The sequence below is a fragment of the Typopeltis vanoorti genome, chromosome 2 (assembly GCF_054136105.1).
Source record: "Typopeltis vanoorti isolate ZY-2024b chromosome 2, IOZ_Tvanoo_1.0, whole genome shotgun sequence".
Taxonomy (NCBI): domain Eukaryota; kingdom Metazoa; phylum Arthropoda; class Arachnida; order Uropygi; family Thelyphonidae; genus Typopeltis; species Typopeltis vanoorti.
In genome coordinates, this window is record NC_143550.1 from 41,890,693 (window position 1) to 41,915,689 (window position 24,997).

Here is a 24,997-nt window from a genome sequence, read left to right on the forward strand (position 1 = left end):
AACAAGATAAGTTTACTTAGCTCAGAGAGTTTTCTTGATGAGATGGATGTTGTTTATCTGTCTCGTATACAGTGGGGAAGTGGAAGTCTTGAAGATTATTGAACAAATGCTGGAGATATAAGAATGAATAAAGCCCATGGATAAGTAGTACTTAACAGTATGTAGAAGGCATGAATGATCTGATCATTTCAAAGTGGAAAGTGGAAAGACTAAAGTGGGGGAGGGTGGGGAGGGAGTGGAAGGCAGAAACATTCTTGTTATCTGCCTAACCAAGAACTTGATAATCTGTCTTGTTAGGCAGATTATGAAGCACATATTAGTCCTTATCCTTGATTCACTTTATTTAGTCTTCTATAGTCATTCTATTCTAGTTATATGATTTTCTTTTCTTCTATATAGTGTCAAATTCTATACTTTGTTATGACTCAACTTATTGTCAAAACTTGGTTTTCTGTACTTAATTACTTTATTTTATATTTCCATGAGTCCTCTACAATCCCCCCCCCCCAACCTCTATAGTCATAAGAAGATAATATCTCTTCCCTGGAAAAATAATTTTAAACTGTTAGGCTTTTCTTATTACATTGTATAGTGTTACCGTTATTTTTATCCTCATTTTAACTATCATTTCTTAATCTTTTGCATGTGTATCTCCTATCCACAAAAAATTATAGACCTGTAATACATCAATATCATAGGTGGGCTAAGGTTTTTTTTATAATTTTTATTTTTTAGTTTTTTACACCTTTATTGCCATATAGGAAGTAGGCGATGCTATTTTAGCCCTATCTAGCTTCTGGAGACTGAGTGGGCAGTTCAATCTCCACTGGTACCAATCAGAGATAGCTGGCCCAAGACTGTCACTAATTAAGTGGCACATAGTGAAAAGAGACGGCTCAACAAGTGCTGCCATTTTGTGGTCCCTAACACAATATATTTAATGTCTGAAATAGTGTGGGTTCTGCGATCTATTTTCTTGAGTTTACAGGACGAAAAACCTGAGTTTCTGGGAGAAAAAGCCCGCTTTCCCATGCCGGAGATCGACTAACTCAGGAACTGGTCGAAAAAAGGCTTCAAAAAATTTCCTCTAGTCGCCGACTAGATTCGAAACCAAGGTCTTCCTTCTTGCAGTCAAGCACCATGATGTGCAAACGCCACATCCACTGAGCTACACAGGCTCCTTTAAGTAACTAATGATCAAAAAAAAAAAAGTGCTCTTTAAATAAAAGCCTGTTTGTTACATTTATTTTGTATTCGTTTTTAGACTAATGTTAAGATTGCTTTAATGGCTATTTAACTATAGATGATGATGCAGTTTTTTATTCTGTGAGGCTTCCTGCCATGGAAGCTTGACAAGTACCACTTCCTTGTCTCTACTAGTTGGCTCCCAGTGGAGGACAGTCCTCTGGATTGTCTTCGCTACTTTTGCAATATCCTTAGTACAAAATATCCTTAGTACTTCAGTGTCTTGCCCATTATCACTCCAAAATGCCTTGCCTTCTTCACTTCTTGCAGCGCTTCGCCATCAGTAATGCAGTATGCAGTTTTCCATCAAAATTCCCAAAGAACATGATATTTCATGCATTAAACTGCTGTTTCTGTTAATCTTCGCTATTGCCATTTGATTCAAATCAAATCCTCCCACAATATCACCAAGAACACAAGAACTTGTGGTACCTATTTGTTATTCTTTTGCTTTCAGATACTGTTCCACCATATACATATCCTCATTCTGATATCTTTCTCTCAGCAAGTCTTCTATCTGATCCATTAATCTACTATCTACATCTATTTGTCATAGTTTAAACATAAAATTGTTATGTGACATGCTGTCAAGCACCTTTTCAAAATCCAGAAATATCACAAGATACACATTTCTCTTATCAGCTTTTGCAGTTACTCATTATAAAATGTAATTAGATAGCTAAAACATGCTTGCCTCATTATTAAAACATGACTTCCCATAACAAACCCATGCTGGCTCTCAAAAGCCAATCCTGTATTCTAGTTCTAACAAATTTCTTTAAAATCTTAATTACTGCTTCAAAAACTGCAAATCAGTCTGTAGTTTAATCTCTGCTTTTGTCTCACTCTTGTGCAGTGGCACTATTTTCCTTCCTCTTCATTGATAGTCTTCTTGTATTAGGATTGTCATTAAATAACTGAATTGAGGGTACCGTCACTTTCTTTGCACATTCCCTTAAAGTATGTTTCCCTTGCTTTATTGACATCAAAGTTACTCAGTATTCTCCACATCTCAATTTCACTAATTTCTAATATTGCATCTTGCTATGAAATACCTTCAAGTGATCACTTAAATTTAAAAAAAAATAATATAAAAATCCATCTTCTGCACTAATTACTTTACCACCAGTGCTCTCCATCCAGCTAACAATTTTATTCTGTGTTTACTGAGAGATAACTGTGTGTTATTCATTTTATATAAGTTACATGTAGACACCTAGAGTCTGTTCAATCCCATGAAGCTGCAAGTTATTCTCTTTGGTTAAATAGGCCGATCTGTTTCTATGCATCAATCCTACATTTCCTCTAAGAAATGAAACAAATCAATTCCAGAAGAACATGGAGTTACTAATACTAGCCATTGTGGAAACTCCATTATTCACACACTAGTCATTGTTCACATAATACCTATCATACCTCTCCTTAAACTCACAACCACCTCTGGCAACCCATTCCACCCATTCACCAGCCTTCAAGCAAAAAATTTAGTCCTAACACTATTGCTAACCAGAAACATCCTCTTAAACGATTCAACGATGATTTCTAAGGCTGGAACAGGCCACTCTAGGCCTAAATCCTTGATATTCATGATGATGACTATTGCTAACCATGCACTTACACAATTTCAGTTGGTAATCCCTTGTTCTCTCCCTTCCTACCATGCTGAAAAAAAGTATTCAATGTAAATACTATAAAATCCCTTTGGCTTATGTGCTTCTATCTTCTCCAATTTTTTGCTTATCAGCTAGTTTTTGAATCCCACCTATAGTCAATCTATGCTCATAGGGCACATTCTGACCACTGGTCACCTGCCCTCTTCTCCCCCCACTTCTTCATCTCCCCTTGGAATCAGAGTGTCAAGATCTGTGCACAGTAGTTCAGATATGGCCCTACATGTTAGTGTGTTCTTCAACAATCACACAATCTGTGCTGTTTTGGTTACCTTTCCAATATATCCTCTAAACTTTAATTCCCTGTCCACAATATCCTCTAAGTCCTTAGCCTCATCAGTTTCCTGCAGTTCAGTTCCATTAATATAGTGCATAGCTTGTGATCTCTTCACAAAGTGCATCACCTTACACTTGGCCACATTAAACTGGCAGCCATTTACCTTTGCCCATACTGCTAGTCTATTTAAGTCTTCCTATAGGATCTCTACATTACTTTCATTTACTATTGCACCTCTCATTTAGCATCATCAGCAAACAACTGAATATTTCCTGTCAAATCATTTGACAGGAAATATTCATTTGTTTGCTGAGGAAAAAACAGAGGACCAAGTACTGAGCCCTATGATATACCACTGCCTTCTCATGGACTCAGTTCCTCCATAAACAACTCTTTGATATCTGTCCATCAGCCACTATCAAATCCAAATCACCAGATTCATATCCATCCCCTTTTGCTCAAATTTATTATTATTATTATCCATGCCTTCATGCAGTCAAAAGACTCATCATGGAGGTCGTTCTTAGGAAACACAAAATTTATCATACCATTCAAATTTATGCAATAGAGTTCTATGTGGAATCTTGTTGAATGCTTTTTGCGAAGTCTAGCAATGTCACTGAGTAGCAATTTCCCTTATCCAGTTCTGTTGTCACTTTATTATAAAAAGTGAGCAAATTACTAAGGTAAGACCTATCCTTCACAAAACTATGTTGTTCCTTATAGAATATCGTATTCCTATCCACCCAAGTCATGAATTCTTTCTTTCTCCAGTACCTTAATCATGACTTCTGAGATGCTGATTGGCCTATAATTTGTTACTGCCTTGGAGCCTACTCTATGTAGTGGGACTATTTTATGCTTTTTTCATTCCATTAGTACCTTCCTGGTACTGAGGCTTTAAACACCTTGATCAGAGGTTAATAATTCCCTTGCACATTTTCATAATACACTGGCTGATATATACCAGCTAATCCCATGGTTCTATTCACATTGAGATTGCACAATATTTTAATCTCCATTTCTTCAACTTATGTTCTCCCATTAGTCAATGTCATATCTGGCTTTGCAACATCACTGCCTAAATGGTAAACTCCCTACAAAATACTCAGTAATTCAAATACTTGGTTTGGTTCTGTTATTTCTCCCACCATTAGCCTTTTTAAAGTCATCCTTCCATAGTCATTCTTCTTTTACTTGCCACTTTAGGATTTCTTTTGGCCTCGTTAGCTAGCTTTTTTTCTCATAATTAGTTTGACCTTCCTTACTATACAGGTTATTCTTCTTGTCTATGCTTTGTACTGCTCATGGGCATGCTGATCATCTTTTTTTCTTTATAATCCCTCCACAGCCTTTTCTTCATTTGCAACTCTTTTTTAATTATGCTAGTCACCCATCTGACTCCCACCTGATTAATCATTCTGACTCTAGGTATACATTCTAATATTTCTTTCTTCAAAACCCCTTGACCACTTCTCATGTAACATCTCTTCCCTCCAAATTCTTATGCCATGACACTGCTGAAAGTTGACTCCCTCAGCTTGTCATAATCACCTGCTTTGTAATTCCACATACATCACTTCTTAACGGAAAATTCTGCATATCTGGCATCTCTCAGGTCTAGATGATTGCGTTCTTAAAGCGAAGGCAGCATAGCTAGATTGGTTACTGTTAAGTTCTCTGATGCTGTGATAAGATCTAGAACTCTCGAACTTCATATCCCCTCCATTGCATACTGTCTCAGGTTTCTCTCAGCAGATATATAAATTCCTTCCTTCCTTCCTTACCCATGACCATTCCTCCCCTAACTAACTGTCCATAGTTGAAATCCCCCATAATATTTATTTGATCTGTACTTATCATGCTAATTTGCCAATGCATATCATTTACATTCTTCCTTATATACCCTGGTGTTAAATTCTGACCTTTCTTTTACAACAATAAAATATAAATTATTATTGTTCTTCTGCTTATATCACTTATCTTATTCACAGTTAAATCTATCCACACAATTTGGCCGATTCTTAGAAAGATTAAGTATATTAAATAAATTGACCAAGGGTAGACTTTTGAATAGAGTCCGATCCCCAGCAATGACGGTCTGGAGTTACCTCCTATTCAGGTTCTGGCAATATTTATTTGATCAAGCTGCGCCAGCCAGATCCCTAGGTCAGAAATTCCTCTTAACCAGGGAGTAACCCTCAGAAAATATACTAAGTAAATCAATTATTAGTTATTCTTTATCTCAATCTTATCTATCTCTCTTAGAATACTTTAGTTTGCAGTCGTGGTCTCTGTCATATAATTCACTCCCACTCAGATTCAAATATTAGCAAGCGGTGCATTGGATTCAAATCAAGGCACAAAACAGGTTAAGATAATCAAGATACATTTATTAGATTCTAAAGATTACACATTTACAATAAAAAACACTCAATAGGAATAGAGTTATCCCAAGTTATAAGGTTAGACATAACAACTGTAATTCACATATCACATCTAAGAATAGGCTCATTTCACTACACAAAATTATAGCTAGCATCCTTTAAATATCTTCACTTATCTTACACACATTCTTAAAACATTCACATCGATAATTCTATAGATCATTACTTATAGCAAATTAACTACTACTCATTCACACAAATACTAAGAAATAGCCATTAGATTCTGAACACTGGTATCTAAATCTCATTATAGTCCTTCCTACAAGTTTAGAGTTATATATAACCTAACATCTCATTTCTTCCATAACACATTATTCCGTTCTTTCTTAACAAAGGAATTATAAAGGGTTTTACATTACCACATTCCTGTAACTTATTCTGTCTATCCTTTCTTTATAATTTCCCTCCGAATGTTCGATCTCGTCCTTGATGATTAACTCACAGGCTAGGTTTGGCCTTCATTGTTCTGTCCTTTCATCACATTCTCAACTGGAAACAGCATGGATTGAATCAATCCACATGGACGTAGGTGGCGGCCAGTTTCTTAGGGCTTACTTGGAAAAGTACCTAATATTTTCTTCGTCTATTCCTTTCACACGCCATCGCGAAATGACAGCAGAGAATAGCTGCCCACTATCGACTAGATCTCAAACCGGAACTCTTCCCGACTCCACCAGAAATTCCCCAGCAACTCCAGATGAAAGAACCTAAAAAAGCCCTGAATGGGGGGGAGACAAACCCGTTTTATACCTCGTATCTCTAGCACCCCCTTCACTACCAAACCTTTCTGCCCAACACTTTCCTTTTGCGTCCGGCTCCTATTTTAATTCCAACAATAAAAAAAAAGTCCATTAACGACAATTTATCCTAAGTTGTCGTTAATGGACTTTGATCCTTCGTTATTATGCTCTAACATATATCTTATAGAGAAACTTTTTACATTATAATCTTTTTACAAAAAAATGACATCTTTCACCTTTAATTAATATTACGAAGTTTGTATTAGTATAATTCTTTAAACAAAATTGGTATCTTCACTTATTTACAAGCATTTTCCCCCTTTTAGTTTTTTTTTTTTTTTTTCTTGTTAAATTCTGAATGAGATATTTCTTAGTAAAAATATTTTCATTCAAAATTCAACACTGGATTATAGCATAACCAATTAGATATTTTATTCTGTTGCCCCCTGTCTCACACCAATAGCCTCAGATGAATTTCCCTCTGATCCCCCCACTCCAATGTACTTCTGCTTTTTTAGGCTTTAATTCCTCTGCTGCCATTAGCAAAACCCTCTCTCCATCCTGTTCTTTCTGTTCTGTTAGCTCAATTATGCCCAAATTGAGCTAAGTATACACAGTATATATAAACTGCAAACCCTCCTTCATTCCACAACCTCATATATACCTTGTGTTGCTTACCTAGCCCACTAAAGTTGAGAACCTGGGATGCTAAATTTGCATCATGTGATCACTCTCCCACTCACTAACCTCTAGGTTGCCTGGATTCACACTCACCTGCATCTCCCCCCCCCCCACCCTAAACATTATAGTTTCCCTGATTCTGCACTTCAATACTTGCTAAATCACTTTCACCAGCCAAAATATCTCTTTCACTTTCACTCTCTGCATCCTTACAGCATCGCTTCCATCCTTAAATTTAGCACCAGGAAAACGCAGTTTCATCACACTGTCATCAAGCACTCCTTTTATCAGTGAATCACCATACGAAATCTTATCATTATTCTCACGTTTTTGCGCTTTCTTTTTTTCTCCTTCCTTTTGTTTGCCAAGTGTTTTTCCAACTACTAGGTGTTCCCATAAATATGAGCATTTGTTTATAGAAAGTTCCAAAGTACATTGGCATCACCCAAATCACAACTTTAATGATGAACTCTCTATACTAAAATTCTGAGAAATGGTTATTAAGAACTACATTGCTCGGAAAGACGTCAACTGATACCCACATGAGCAAGTTACATCATGCCATGTAAAGAGAGTTGTGTTTGTAGCTTGTATAAATTAGAGGAATATGATGATCCCAAGTCAGTGCATCTGGAGAAGGGAATGAGGCATTTCGGTAGGATGGATGGATGCCATGTTGCAGACCTATCTGTTTGGCAATTTGCTAAATTTAAAGAAACAATTGAAAGGAACAAAATTTACCACAGATGATGAGGTCATATCTGCAGCTGAGGACTGGTTTGTGTAATAATGGAAAGACTTTTTTCTCAGAAGATTGCAAATGATGCAGCAGTGTTGTAACAAGTGTATAACACTTCATGGAAAATATGTGGAATAATTTACTACCTCAATTCCTTCATAGTGATTACCACAGCTTTTCAGCACACCATATGTAAGAAAACTCATTGCGATTTGCAGCGTCTTCTCATAGTCCAAGTTCTGTCTTACTAAATCTATCACTTTTCTGATTTGTATTTATATTTTTATGCAGTTGCCTATTTCTTCTCTTTTATACTCTTCCATAGCTTCTTATTTATGCTTCTATTCATCCGTTTCAATGCTGTTTACCTTTCTAAGATCAGAATATTTCCTTGCTGCAGACCCCAAATATTGCTTATTAGCTTCCAAGCACTATCAATTTCTTTCTCTCAAATCACTTTGAATTGTAATATTTCCAAACCACAGGCATTTGGTTTCTGCAGTATGTGTATTCTATAATTATTTCCATGGCAAATGTTCACTGAAATAACACTGAAATGGTATCAGTAATTCTCCCATGTGGTACTAAGTCTGTTGGTACACGTGCAGCTTTCATGCTGCTCCCACATCCCTTCACAGTACACCTTGAAACCCACAAGTTTCTTCTCCTCCTCCTCCTTCATCCCTGCATCTGCTATACTATGGAACAGTCATCCTCCTTATGTGTTTCCCAAGGAATACAATATACAGGCTTTTAAATTGAATGTAAACAAGAGTCTCCTTTCCCAACCAATATCCATACACAGTACTAATGTACTATCAGTTGATCAACCTACCAGTATTTTGTTCTTAAAGCCGCCTTCAGAGTTTGTCATAGTCTTCCCTCTTAATAATTCCAGATACATTTCTTTCTACTTAAGACCTCCACGTGCTTGCATATCTCACAAGTAATTACAATTACTTTCTCCATACAGGAGCAGAGCTGACTCTTCATTCACAGTCAAATTCAGATGATACTGTATTATCAAGTCTAAAACTCTTTATTCTATCATTCCTCTTGATAATTATCTCTTAGAAACTCCAGAAGTTAATTCTCTTTATTCTCATTATTCAATTCTTCCTTTCAGTCTGATTTCATAATTGAAATCTTTCATGTTTCACTGTTACCCCCTGCTCCACATTTTCAAGTCTGTAGCAACATCCCACTAAATATTTTGTTCTTACCCCCCCCCCTTACACATTTTTAGAACCACCATCACCACCTCAATTTCCATCCTAGTTCTCTACTCTTAGGAGACATAAATTTCCTGCCATCAGGGAGAGTACTCCTTACTAATTTTTTTTCCTTGAATATATTGTACTTTTCAATGTTTATTTTTCTTTGATGTTGTCTTTCGTTAACCATGTTTTACCACTTTTGCGCAATTTAAATCTACTGAGCCAGAAAATCTACTGGCATTTATATCTAAATCAAAAATTCTTCATTAACTTTTAATAAGTTATATGAGAGAAACTTTCATTATTTAATGTCTTATCTGCAGGTTTTTTCTTTTTCAGTATTTCTTTTGCACTGAACCAAGGGTTAACAACGCATTTTTCTATTCATGAAATACTAAAAACTGATTTTAAAAAAATATAGTGTTAATTTTTAATATGAAAATTTTTACCCGTTCATCTTGACAATACAAGCCCCTAGCTTGTTGAATATATAACAATATGTAACTTCAAAAATTGCTTTTTATGAAACATGAAAAAAGGTTTACCTCCTTTGTTGTTTGAAATTTAATTTTAATCACCCCAACCTAATATATAACATGACTAGTTTCACATTATGACACATTATTTCCCAGCAGATTTAGGTTTTGATTTGTTCAAATTTATTATTATTAATATACAGGCCTCCATGGAGTCAAAAGACTCATCGTAGGAGGTCCCTTCCAGGAAACACAAAGTCTATCATACCACTCCTTAAACTCATTGACCATTCTTGCTCTCACCACTCTATCAGACAATGCATTCCATGGTTCAACCATCCCCCATGCAAAGAAACCACTCCTCACCCTCTTGCGCACAGTTTCCTTTCGTAACTTCCAGCGATGGCCCCTTGTCATCTTCTTGCTGTTCAACCAAGCGAGAGACCTCCCCAGTGTCAACCCTGTAACCACCTCTCAGCAGTTTAAAAGTCTTAATCATATCACCTCTCCTTCTATCTACCAAACTCTGCAGTCCATATTCTTTCAGCTGATCCTCATAACTGACATTGTATACAGTCCTGAAACCATCTTTGTTATCTGCCTTTGTACCCTTTCTGCAGTTAATTTATCCTCTTCAAATCCTGAGGACCAAATCTGAGAACAATAGTCTAAATGTGGTCTGATCAGAGTCTTATACAACAGAATGATAACTCTTTTATCTCTGCAGGTCAGTGTCCTTCTCATTATTGCCGCAATCCTCTGTGTTACCTTCACCACCTTTGCAATATGTTCCCTAAATTTCAGGTTTCTATCAATCATCAACCCCAGATCTCTTCTCTCCTCTACTTCCACCAGTATAGCTCCACCCACATGCGGCATCCCATCGATGTGCCCCAAACCTCGAGACCTTACGTTTTGCTGCATTAAAAAAACATCCCCATTCATTTGCCCATCTGTCTCGCTTATTCAAATCCTCTTGCAGGGCTGCTGCATCTGCACTATTACTAATAATCCTTCCCAGCTTCGCATCATCCGCAAACAACTGAATATCCCCCTGCAATCCACTGACAATGTCATTGATATAAAGGTTAAACAATGTAAGTCCCAGTACTGAGCCTTGCAGGATCCCCACTTGTAACCCTCTGCCTCCTTGAAACTGCCCCACCATACACAACTTTCTGATATATATTAGAAATGCAGCACATGGATCTGGATGTCAGGTTGGTCAATTGAATTCAGGATTGACTGTAACTTAAATATCAGCTTATCATTATCAGCTTATCATCTGGCACCCTATCAAATGCGTTCACTAAGTCCAAGAAAATGGCAGTATATGCCTTTCCCTCATCTACTGCTCTTGTAACTTTATTATAAAAGGCTAGCATATTATTAAAACAAGAGCATCCTTAACAAATCCATGTTGACTCTCACGGATAACATTACCCTCATCTGCCCAATGCTGTATACGGTCCCTCACTAATTTCTCCAAGATCTTAACAACTACAGATGACACACAAACTGGCCTATAATTAGACACTTCCAGTCCGCCATCATCCTTATGCAATGGCACTATCTTATCTTCCTTCCATTCCCTGGTCACCTTTCCTGCGGCCAGACTTTCATTGAAAAGCCAGGTCAGAAGTGCTATCAGTTCTTTAGTACATTCTCTCAAAACTCGTGGTGAAATACCATTCAGTCCCACAGCTTTACTGACATCCAGAGTACTCAGTATTTGGAACACACTCTCCTGCTGCACCTCTAAACCTCGAACCTGCCCAATCTCTCTAGTATTAAAATTTACTTCTCCAATATGAAATACTCCAATAAAGTGTTCATTGAACAATTCCACTATGTCTTCTGCATCAGTCACTCTATTCCCAATTTTATCCCAGAATGTCATTCTTCCACAGTCATTTCTCCTCTTACTGGCCACATAGCTAAAAAATTCCCTAGGATTTTCTTTGGATCATAGGGCTAGTCTCTTCTCATATTCTAGTTTTGCCTTCCTTGCCATATTAGTCACTCTCCTGGCCTGTGTCTTATATTCTTCATGCATCTTCTTTTCACCTGTTTCCTTATATCTCTTCCATAGCCTCTTTTTCGCATGCAGTTCCTGTTTAATATTGTTTGTCATCTACTTTACTCCAAATTGTGTCCACTTCTTCACTCGTGGAATACAGCTTACTATTGCTGCTAACAAATATTCCTTCACAATTTCCCAAGCACGAATGATATCCCATGCTTCCAATTCCTCCCTCCATGAAACTTCCCCAAGTTGACATCTAAGACTATTATAATCACCTGCCTTATAATTCCACATACGTTCCTATCTCTTTGATACGCCTGCATATCTATTCATCTCAAAACCATATGATTTTGAGATGAATAGACATGTCAAAACCACATGGTTTTGACATGTCTATTCATAGTTGTCTTTCTTTTAATATGTTAAAAAATATGTTTCTTTTAACTTTGTCATTATTCTTGTTGAGAGGCTTATACGCTGCTTCAAATTCACCCTGGAAAAAGAGGAAAACAATAACCTCCCCTTCCTAGACACACTAGTCACCCGCCAACTTGATGGAACCTTGGTTTTCTCAGTTTATAGAAAACCCACCCATACAGGCAGATACATTCACCAACAATCCCACCCCCCCCCCCCCTCACAACAATATGGAGTTATTAAAACATTATTCAACAGGGCAAAAATAATCTGTTCTAATGATCAAGCCCTAACCTCTGAACTAAATCATATCCGTGACACTTTCTCAGCCAACGGCTACCCCCCTCCAAAAAATCCAAAAAATACTTAACCCAGTTATCCACAACCCACCACCCCCTCCCCCTCACAAAAAAGATTACTCTAAATCCATCACTATTCCCTACATCAGAGGCACCTCAGAAAAAATCAATAAAATCTTAAAAAAACATGACTTGACCACTTGTTACAGACCACATAGAAAACTGGCATCCCTTATCCGCTCCACCAAAGACCAACCACTTCCCCTAGACCTACCTGGTGTATACCAGGTCCCTTGCAGCTGTAAACTGTCCTACTTTGGCCAAACAGGCAGGACAGCAAATATCAGAATCTCAGAACACAAGGATTACATCCGATTTCACCAGTACAGCCACTCTGGGCTTGCAGACCACGCTCTGGATACTCGCCACAGAATAAGATGGAAGAAAGCCACAGTAATACACCGCAGCAAGTTCAAGTATGAAAGACTATTCATGGAATCAGCCTCGGCCCTTAGGAACATGCCAAACCTCAACAAATTTGGATGCATGAAACTGCCCCAAATTTGGGAAACTTTTATCAAAAGAACTTCAGCCCAAAGGCCAAGAACTACCAATATAGCCTGCCAGGGGGCACCATCAGGACTTTAGGAAAACGCTAGCTTCCTAGCCTCAGTCTCATTTGTTGTATTAGTACTTGTGTGCACGTGTCTTTTTAGTAAGTTCCCAAGAAGATGGCAACGTAAATTTCGCCAAAATATCGGAAAGTGTATATTAAAGTTTATTTAATCTATATTTCCAGTATACGCTGTCAATTCCTTAAATATTAGTTATTATGTTTAACTTTGTCAAATGCTTTTTTAAAGTCAATAAATGCAATATGTGTTTCTAAATTATATTCTCTTCTTTTCTCTATTATTAATTTTAGGCAAAAGGCTGGGTCTATACATGATCGTCCTTTTCTAAATCCATTCTGTACTTCTAGAATAAAGTTTTCGGAATATTTCATTAGTTTGTTATTTAAGATTCTGCTATATATTTTGTAACAGGAATTTAGTATACTGATACTTCTATAGTTTTTAGGGTCATCTCTATTACCTTTCTTAAAGATAGGAATCACAATTGCTTTTTTCCATTCTATTGGGGGGATACCAGTTGAGTAAATTTTATTTAAAAATAATAAGAGTCTTTCTTTGAATCTTGTTCCTGCATATTTATACAGTTCTGAACCTAGCTTATCTTCCCCAGGTGATTTTCCATTTCTTGTTTCTTTCAGGCTGATTTCTAATTCTTCTTCAGTTATTTCCTTTTCATTTTCGTTAATTGTTTGCCAGTTGTCTTATTTAAAATATTTGTCTGTCCACAGTTCTGTGTGGTAATTTAGAAATTCTTCTAATTTCAATTCAGTGTTTCAAAATCTTATATACATTGGGTCTTATTTTATATAAATCATGTTCTAAATTAGAAACAAATTTATTCCATGATTCTCTATGTCTGTTTCTGACTTCTCTTTTAGCTATGGCTCTTATTCTTTTATATTCTATTTCATCTTCTAATTCTTTACTGTTTAACCATTTGTGATAGGCTTCTTTTTTCTTTTTGATTATTTCTTTGATTGTATCATCCTAGATGTTCAGTTTTTTTCTTTTATTGAATTTTTTAGTCTTTCCTAAGCTTTCATTTGCTGCTGCATTTAGCATCGTTTTTATATTAAGCCATTCTATTTCTATTTCTTCATTTTGTTTTATTTTATCTAGATATTGGTTAATTCTTTGTTCATATAGCCTTGTACATTTCTGTAATTCATTAGTCTAATTTTATAAAGTCCAGTTATTATGTTATTCAATATTACTGCTATTGTGCTCAGCTCGTCACTATCGTACCTAGGCAACACGCGTACTATCTTTCCTCTCTGTGTTCGTACAACCTCAAGCAAGAATCTCATATCTCTCGCTGCCCAATTTACATTATCATTCAATTCATTTGTTCCTACCATCACGATCATCTCATCCACCCTTTCACCCCTCTTAATTTCCATAGCCACACTTTCTGTCATTCCTCCAGGCAAACACTCCTCACGCATCCTATCGTGAACACCACAGATCCTTGAGTCCCCATACAGTACAACTCTTATCACGCTATTCCTCGATTGCTCACATGCATCCCTCAATCTCTCTCTAATGAATTACAAAACCTTTAGGCCCTATTGGATCACTGTAATAAACACTAGGTTGAAGCAGAATAGAACATTACATATCAAAGACATATCTTTGATATTCTGATATTCTTTGATGTTCTCTAATGCAAAGTAATTTAGTAACTGATTTTCAGTAAGTTTAAAATATTACTTTGAAAATTAATGGATTAATCAAAATTTTAAAATATTTATTATTATATCTTTTTCCTAAGATATAAGAAATGAAATTTTGGAACTCTGTCAGAGAAACTGGGAAAAAAATAAGGATGTGTTTAGTATTAAAGCAAATGGAAGGCCACATTGCAGTAAAGCCTCAAAACTGTGCAAATTTTCAGTAAAAGAGCTTGACTGGAAAAAGGATAATCCATTTGTACTTCAAACTGGTAAGTGTATTAAATATGTACTGATAGAAAGGTATATTATTATGGTTATTATCAGGGCTCCAGGAATCCACTCACCCACTTGAAAGTTTTGAAAGTTTTATTCATGTTAGCATGGGAGCTGCCAGCTCCCATGCTAACATGAACATTATAGTTCGTTGTATTTTTGTTCATCCTAATCCAGAAGAAGCCACAAGAATCTGTGGCAAAACTAGTCAGTTTTCATTTTTATATTGTTTTGAAAAGTTTTCCTTTAGAACTGATTTTTACTGGTTAAAAATTTACATAATCATCAATAAAATTTTTAATTTTCCAGCATACCACTTTCGTATTAAATGCTACTGTCCCTCAATCATTAAAATGATTAGTCAGCTTCTGTTGGATATTTTCAACATATATATATATATATATATATATATGTAGAAAGTATTTTTACCTTGGGTATAGGTCGAAACCGGTCTGGGTAGTGGCCCCTTGCCTTTAATGCAAAACATCATACATCCCCTTCTTGGAGATGTGTTTTGGCATTAAGGGTAAATATTAAGATTAGTGATCGGAGCTTGTTCCACCTTTGCCACGAGTTGCCCTGGTCCTGCACTACCTGTGGGATCAGTTAGACTTGCATCAATTGCAGGCGCAAACTTGACTTTTAGTCTGTTTGCTTGCTTGGGAAATGGAGTAAAACCAGGTTTAAAATTACTTGGTATCTTTAATATATATATATATATATATATATATATATATATATATATATTGTATTGTGATATATGGCTGGAATGATATACAATAATTCCTCAATTGCCTTAAAAAAGTAATTCTTCTTTGGATAAGTGAAGTTGGTTACCCGAAGGTGTACATTTACAAGAAGTTGGTTGACAATTAATTTATTCGAGATTTTTGAAGGTCAGGTAATTAAGACATCATTCTATTTTTAAAATTGCTAGTTTTTGAGTAATTGAGGATTTTGGATGACTGATTTGGAACTTTGTATCTATAATAATAATATTTTAAAATTTCTATGTGATCAAGAAAACTCCTAAAGTGAAAGAGCTGAGATGGTGGAAGTTGTTATACAGTTTCTTCTTATCATATTTAAGAAGTATAATGGTTTAATTGGACCAACCTACACCTGGTACACCAAAACAGTTATGGATTTTGTGTAAATTATAAGAGCAGTAACCACAAAATTTTGGTATGCAACTTCTTATTATGGCTTAAAGCAGACAAGGATAGGTTGGTAAAAAGATACAACTGCAAAATTTGGCAGACAACATAACACTTACTTGAAACTTCAAGTAAGGTAAGCACACCAATGGAATAGGCCCTCCTTAATCTGAGGACTTGTAACTAAACTCCTGCAGATTTATCTAGCCAGTGGAAGCTAAAACTATCAAATTTGGTATATTTCTTTATCTTATTATAATTTAAAATACCATAGGAACTCACTTTGACTCTTATGCTTGGGACACTAACCCAACTCTTGTTGACATTACAAATATAAAAGCACTCATATCAGCAGATTTGGTTTACAGCTTCCTGTCTCAAGTAGAATTTGTCTAAAAATCAAGAAGTAAGACTAATAATTCTTCATAAAATATTATTATCAGAATCTTGTTTAATTTTAATGTCTTTATTTATTAAATGTTTGGCTAAGTTTCAAAGCCATTGTAAATACAATGGAAAGTTATAGGAAAACACTAAAAAAAGAATAACAATTCGATTGAAAGCTTGTGACATTATGTGCAGTATCAGCTGCAGAGAATAGCTCCATCTTCATTAATAAATATTCAAAATAAATTACAATAAATTAATTTATATTATTATTATATTATATAAACAATATAATTATATAAATCTGGCACTTTTGAAAATGATGTGTGGATTATCACATACATCAAGTTAGAGGAGCATGGTATATGTTAAACGGTGTCCCGTGGAGTCAAGAAGGATGCAAACAAAAAAAAAGTGTAATGCTTGAAAGTAAATTGATATATATATATAAAGGAAGGATGGTCATTAACTCAGCATCAAAAACAAAGTGTATGTGCAATAGAAATGGATGTCCTGAAGAAAGAGCTGTCATATCTCTAGGATCTAGCAAATTTGGAATGAAATCATCAGAGAACGAATGCACTAGCTACATTTTGTGGTAGAGAGATTGGAAGGACAGACTTTATAGTGTAATCACATTAGAAGGATTGATAAAAGTATTTGATTGGTCTTCTCCAGGTAACAGAAAACATGGGAAACCTTGAGTAACTTGGAGAAGAGGAATAGATCAAGCTCTGAGGGAAGAGAATTTGAATGACAACCAGCAGATGGATGAGAAGGCTTAGCACTAGGCAATAAAAGGCACTATGAAGTGGAAAAGACTGTGCAAAAAAAAAAAGACAGAGATGTGTAATTAAATCTCGAACAAATCGTCTTATGCATTACTGCTTAAAATTATTTGTGTGATGATCCACCATATGTTTCAGTTCCCATTTTCAGTGCTAGTACTCACATAATGACACTACCCTCCCATCTGAGATGTGATAATCTTTGCAGACACATCACAGCGTGAGTGGACAGAGTTTGTTAGTTGGACAGCACAGATTCTTTCTCTGCTAGTTGAAGAGATTCTCTCTATAATTATACTTAACAAAAAATTATATTCTTGTATAATTGTGAGTGAGGTTTCCCACTTTCTTCCAATTAGTAAGAGTGATCATGAAGTTGATCACGTTGGTTGTGGCTAGCCATATGCAGACTGGTGAAATGTGGAATTATAAGACTGGTGATGACAAGCTTAGGAGACAGCTTGGAGTTATAGCATGGAATGAGGAGTTGAGCTGTAAGGAAATAAATGCTGCTTGGGAACTTGCAAAAAAATACATAACAGCATCGATGTGTGAATGTATTCTAAAGGCCAAAAGGATGAATAAGGTAGGTGTAAAATGGATGAATTAGGAGCTTAAGCATGAAATCTGTAAGAAGGTACAGGGAGTCCTCGAGTTATGTTGGAGATCCGTTCCTATGAACCGACGTAAGGTGATTTTCGATGCAAGTCGGAATTACCATAGCCTAAGTTACTTGCCTAACCTAAAACACCAAGTCATACGTATATATCAAGAAACAGAACTAGGCCATAGGAAAATGTTCGGTCGATTTTTGTTGGCGTTTCTCCCTTTTTTTGCCCTTTTAATAATGTCTAATTTCACTTCTAATGTAATGGCTTTCCTTTTCTTTGACACGCTGCCATCTGAAGAGTCTGCCTTACGTTTGGGAGCCATATTGAAGTCACAAAAAACACAAACACAAAAGTGAGAGAGCGAATGTAAACAAAGCATGCAGTACCCAAAGAGTGTATGCTGGGATCCAAGCGATTCCACCTCTCCCAAACAAACGCTGCGTAACGGCGTATTCTTCTGCTGCACTCACAAACAAGTTCACCTGCGATGTTTGAATTTTACGTCGCGCTGCTTCAAGTCGAAATTTATTTTTTAAATTATTTATGGGATTACTACCGTAAAGTCGAAACGATGCATGCCGAGGACAACGTAGGTCGAGGACCCCTGTACTTTTGGATGCAGTACAAGATGAATAATGGTCATTTTATTTTTTATGGAGTTCTCCCCCCCCCATTCCTTAGGATGGGTTGAGCCCTCCTAATGAGGGATTAAATATGTTTTCTAATTGTAGATCGGTGTGTGTGTTCACAGGGCTGGATGAAGGTTCCTCACATCATGGACTGGCATTGAATGTGGGTCTTTCCGACCAAAGGGCTTTGTCTATACTGACTGACTTACGGAGGCTCAATAATGATAATAATCAGTTACATGAAGAGTATAAAGAACAAGCCAGGAGTGTGAATCAGTAAGGAAAACAAAAGTGCAGTGTGAGCAGATATTGTCAAATCAGGTGAAGAAAATCCCCAGAGTTTTTAATATGTGGCAAATAGAAGGAAGAATGATCATGAAAAGATGATGTTAATGGATGAAAATGGTAGAATGGTAACTGCTACAGAAGACATTGTTGAAGTATTCATTGATCAATTTATAAGGGTGTTTCATCCTGATCAGGGTGGAATCATGAGGAACTTAAGTGTACAGGACATAGGAGATAATGGCTTAATTGTGAATGAGTAGGAAGTATTTGAGGAAATAAATAACCTTAATTTCAATAAGGTGATAGGATTTGATGACCTATCACCATGCATCTTAAGGGAATGTTCCAGGGAATTGGCAGTAGCATTGGCATGCCTGTTTAATAAGAGTCATACAATAGCAGAGGTTCCAGGGGTGTGGACAGAGGGTAAAATTGTTCCACTGCATAAAGGTGGTGACAAGGCTGCAGCTTCAAATTATAGGCCAATCTGTATATTTGGAGTTGAGGTGAAGATACTGGAGAGATTGGTGAGAAGTAGGATACAGAAATGGATTAATAACAGCAGTATTCCCTGTGGTTATCAGCATGGGTTTGTTCAAGGGAGAACATGTTTTACTTACTTATGTACTGTAACAAGGTGACACATATCTTGGACAGGGGAGATGTATATACAGTGGTGTATATGCATATACAGTGCATATACTTGGATTTTGCAAAGGCTTCTGAGAGACTGCCACATGACAAGCTCTTAAATAAATTGAAACAGATGGGATTAGATGGGACTTCTGAGTTGGATCAGTGACTGGTTGTCAGATAGGTATCAAAAAGTTGTATATGGAGATGCAGTATTCTGAAAGAGGAAGGTAACTAGTGGTGTGCTGCAGGAGTCAGTTATTGGACCATTGCTATTCAGTTAGTTTCTTTAATGATATTGGGATGGGTTTATGCAGATGATGCAAAATTGGGGAGAGCAATGCAGGGTCAAGCAGATGTTATGGCCTTACAGGAGGACTTGAATATATTGCATGAATGGGCAGGTAAGTGGAACTGTCAATTCAATATTGCAAAGTGTAAGGTTTTGAGATTTAGTAAGTAACGATGGGTTGCAAAGTACAGACTTGGTGGGGAAGTTTTAAAGGAGGTAGAGGAGATGAGAGATCTAGGAGTGATGGCAGACAAGGATCTGATATTCAGGGGCCACATTGCACAAGTTGTGAAGATGTCACATCAGATAATGGCAACGATGTGGAACTCTGACATGCAGAATTAGAGAGAAGTTATTATACCATTGTATAAGGCCTTGATCAGACCTCATGGATTATTGTACACAGATTTGGTCACTGGGTTTTCATGGTGATAACGATATGTTGGAAAGGGTCCAGAGAAGTTGGAAGTTTTCCACTTGGATAAAGGATTAAACTAAATTTATTATGGTCCAGAGAAGGTTCACAAAGGTGGTCAGTGAGCTTTGGAATGTTGAGTAACTGGTAATTAGTTTACGGAATTAACAACGCAAATGAAGTATATTAATTAAAGGTAACTTTAATGAATCACTTCTATATTTCGGCAACGTCACATTGCCATCTTCAGGAACATAAAGATATTGTATGTGCACGCAGGCACTAACACAAAGCAAATGAGGAAGAAAGCAAGAAATTAATATTGTTCCTAAAGTCCTAATGGTGCCCTCTTGCGGGCTAATTTGGTAGTCTTGGTTGTTGGGCTGAAGTTCTCATAATGTAAGTCTCCCAAATTTGGGGTAGTTTCATGCACTCAAATTTGTTGAGGTTAGGAACGTTTTTTAGAGCTGCTGAAGATTCTTTGAATAATCTTTTGTATTTAAACTTGCTGCGATGGATTATTTTTGTTTTTTTCCAACGAATTTTATGGTGGGTATCTAAGGCATGGTCTGCCAGCCCAGAGTGGCTGTACTGGTGAAACCAGATGTAGTCTTTGTGTTCTGAAATCCTGATATTAGTTGTTCTGCCTGTTTGGCCAAAGTAGGACAATTTGCAGCTGCAAAGTACCTGGTATACACCAGGTCCCTTGCAGCTATAATCAGGGGATCTAGAGTTATAAGGTTTAAGTTTGTTGGTGACTTCCACAGGCCAAGAAGTGACTTTCTTAAGGAGTCTGTGGAGAGTTCTAATCTGAGAGCTGGTCGGATTATATGGACTCCCAAAAATACATAAACAAAATGTGCCATTGCGTCCCATAGTGGATGGCATTGATTCCCCCACATATAAATTAGCCAAACATTTAGCCAAAACGCTCACACACTACACTGGCAACACACCATCACACATAAAAAACTCAGCCCACTTTAAAGCCAGTATAGAAAACCTCACACTCCAACACACTGACATAATGGTCAGTTTTGACGTCTCCTCCCTATTCACTAATGTCCCACTCAAAGAAATCCTTGAGCTCATCCAAGCCAAGTTTCCTCCCGATATCTCAGCCCTATTTCAGTTCACAATGAACTCAGGCTATTTCGTTTGGCAAGGAAAGTTCTACAAACAGATAGAGGGGACAGCCATGGGTTCACCACTTTCCCCACCCTTGGCCAATTTCTTTATGGAGACATTTGAAGAGAAAGCCTTAAACTCCGCCCCACAAAAACCCACTATTTGGCTTCGTTATGTGGATGATGTGTTTGCTATTTGGCCACATGGCTCAGACACACTACACTCCTTCCTAACACACTTAAACAACCAACACCCCAGAGTCCAGTTCACCTTAGAAAAAGAGGAAAACAACACCCCCCCCTTCCTAGACACTTTAATCACCCGCCAGCTTAATGGATCCTTGGTTTTCTCTGTTTACAGAAAACCCACCCATACTGGCCGATACATTCATCAGCAATCCTCCCCCCCTCACAACAATATGGGGTTATAAAAACACTAATATAACAGGGCAAAATTAATCTGCTCAGATGACAAGGCCCTGACTACTGAACTAAACCACATCCTCAATACTTTCTTAGCCAATGGCTATAACCCCAAAAAAATCCAAAAAAAACTAAAACCAGTAAACCACAACCCCCCTCCCCCCTCCACAATAAAGATTACACCAAGTCTATCACCATCCCCTACATCCAGGGCACCTCTGAGAAAATAACCAATATCCTCAAAAAATAGGACCTTACTTCCTGTTACAGACCATATAAAAAGTTGGCATCCCTTATCCGCTCTACCAAAGACCAACCACTTCCCCTAGACCTACCTGGTGTATACCAGGTCCCTTGTAGCTGCAAATTGTCCTACTTTGGCCAAACAGGCAAAACAACTAATATCAGGATTTCAGAACACAAAGACTACATCCGGTTTCACCAGTACAGCCGCTCTGGGCTGGCAGACCATGCCTTAGATACCCACCATAAAATTCGTTGGAAAAAAACAAAAATAATTCATCGCAGCAAGTTTAAATACGAAAGATTATTCAAAGAATCTTCAGCAGCTCTAAAAAACGTTCCTAACCTCAACAAATTTGGGTGCATGAAACTACCCCAAATTTGGGAGACTTACATTATGAGAACTTCAGCCCAACAGCCAAGACTACCAAATTAGCCTGCAAGAGGGCACCATTAGGACTTTAGGAACAATATTAGTTTCTTGCTTTCTTCCTCATTTGCTTTGTGTTAGTGCCTGCGTGCACATACCATATCTTTATGTTCCTGAAGATGGCAATGTGACGTTGCCGAAATATAGAAGTGATTCATTAAAGTTACCTTTAATTAATATACTTCATTTGCGTTGTTAATTCGATAAACTAATTACCAGTTATGTCTGACCACCGTATAAGCCTTGCTACTAGAAGGAATGTGGAGTACAAGGATAAATTGAGAGAATGTAAGTTGCAAAGCCTCATCAATAGGAGAAAGGAGGAGGATATGATTGAGACATATAAGCTTAGTCAGTGATTGTTATCAGCTTGACATGGAAGAAATTTTTCATAGAATGGGAGAGGGGATAGAACAAGAGGCCATTGCTGGAAACTGTATAAAGAGGGTGTGAGGAGAGGGTTCTTGGAGAGTGGGTGGTGAGTGGGTGGTGAGTTGGTGAGTGCATGGAGAGTGGTTGGTGAGTGGGATTGCATTGCATTGCATTAAACTGATTTAGTGTGGTGATTGTAGACACACTAAATCAGTTTAAGGCATGGTTGGATGAGCATTGTTTGAAATAGTGTATACCTCTCACGATGAGTCTCTGACTCCACATACGTCAGATGATAATAATAATAATTCTTTCTACTTGTATACAGAGACTGTTGATTTCATCAGTTGCCTTAGTATCCCTTAATCCAAAGCACATTTCATTTTTGGACATATATATATTGCTGTGCATTATGGGAAGGGTCACTACCTAGACTGATTTTGGCCTTTATTGACATTTCATCAGTGAGAGTAGAAGATACAAAAGTTGATTTAATGCAGAAGCCATATTTTCCATATATATATGTTGGGTATCTCACGAAGTCCAGAGCTTGGTGTGGGAGGCTCACTAACCATTTGGTGCAGTCCTGTTGACTGTGCCAGTTATGTCAATCTCCTCTCTCCATCTAATCTGTTATGTTAATAGTCAATTGTGGAGGGTAAGTTAACTATGTTTATACACCGGCTGCATTAATACGCCATAACCCCTCAATAGGAAGGGACTCAACCCGTCCTAGGACAGACAAGAAGGATAGATAGATATATAAACATAGTTATATAATAACATATGAATATATATATTATTTATTTATTAACTGGTGAGAATATTTTATTTTTGTACTCATGCTGGTGTACCGACTTCAAAAAAATTGATATGTGAAATTCCAAAGAATGAAGTTCAAGATTATATATATATATTTAAATTAAACAAATATGCATTTTCAATGGATACAATTTTATATATTATTCTTTTTCTCCTTATAAAGAAATTTTATACATAATTACGATTAATAAATAATTTATATTTTTCTGTGTGTGTGTGTGAAACCTTTAAATTAGGACACTTGCAATTTACAGACAAAAAAAAATACTAGTGGTGGTGGTGAGCAGTAAATAGCATTGATTTAGATGATGAAAGTGGAGAGTTGTAGTGTTGAGAGATGTGTCTTTGGACTCCTTGGAGGTGTCACAAAATAATAATAAATTCTTATTGAATATGAAGATTACTCTATAGTCATTATAAAACTTTAACAGTATGAGCTAGAAGAAAAAAAAAATAATTTCTCTCTCTCTCCTGCATTAATGTCATCTCACAATTAGTTTGAAGGATATCACTCAGTACACACACACAAAATATATATATATATATATATATATATATATGTTATTGACCTAAAAGTTCTGTCTTTTCATTTAATTATATAAGGAACTTATTTTACCTTAGAAGTTATTATCTCGACACTGATCTCTCTCTTTTTTATTTTTTTTCTAATTTCCACTTATTCATTTATTCTGTCTTATCTCTCAGATTCCTTAAATCAAATAAAAGTAGTACATTTAATTGAGCAGTTGCAAAGGTGATTCCAAAAAAAAAAAAAAAAAAAGAATTTCATATATTGTAGTGTTGTGACGTTCTATTTTCATGTTATGTTCTAAATCCGCCATCTTGGTTCAAGTCACTCTTATCAATATAATAACTAATTGCAAATTGATCACCGATCCAAAAGTAGAGAAATTTTTAATTATACTGCACCACCCTATTTTTAGATTAGTCTATATAAAATAGTAGGATCAATTCTTAATTAAGTTAGCAGTCTTCTCATTTAGGCCGAATTATTTACTATTCTACTTGGGGCACCAGCAAGATTCGAATATTTATGAACGGTGCAATAAAAGGGAATTCAGGCAAACACAATATTTAGATTAATAAAATAAAACATTTAATATATGATATATGTAACAAATACAAGAATTCTGCTTTTAAATGAAACAATACAATCAACTTAATACATCTTGCTAAGTCACTCATGTCAATTCAATGTTCTAAACTTTCACATACAATTCACAGTTTCAAAATCACAAGCTTTCTTAACTCAAGTTAATAAAACGAAACTTCTTATTTAATCAGTCTCCACATATCTATCAGCTGTACTTAATGTTTAAATTCACAGGAAGCACTAATCAAGGTAGACAATATTCCAAGCAATCTTATTTCGGACTTTGAACTTCGAAGATATGTTAATGTTAAAATAAACAAACAAGTATGACTACTCTTACCAGATACAATCTTCAATACACCAATTAATTGTGAGCACACTTATGAATTAACTTATTTACGTTAGTGGAACACATTAATAAAAATTCTCCAACGATTTAACTGAACTACTG

The 24,997-nt window shown here is 36.4% G+C and overlaps 1 protein-coding gene across 1 annotated transcript in view; it reads left to right on the forward strand.

Annotated features, from left to right (window-relative positions):
• The window catches only part of LOC150108963 (methyltransferase-like protein 22), a 158,070-nt gene that overhangs the window by 61,820 nt on the left and 71,253 nt on the right, over positions 1–24,997 (forward strand). The window contains exon 5 of the mRNA XM_090404617.1: positions 14,641–14,811. Coding sequence (XP_090260743.1) covers positions 14,641–14,811 — 171 coding nt within the window. The remainder of the gene's footprint in view (positions 1–14,640; positions 14,812–24,997) is intronic.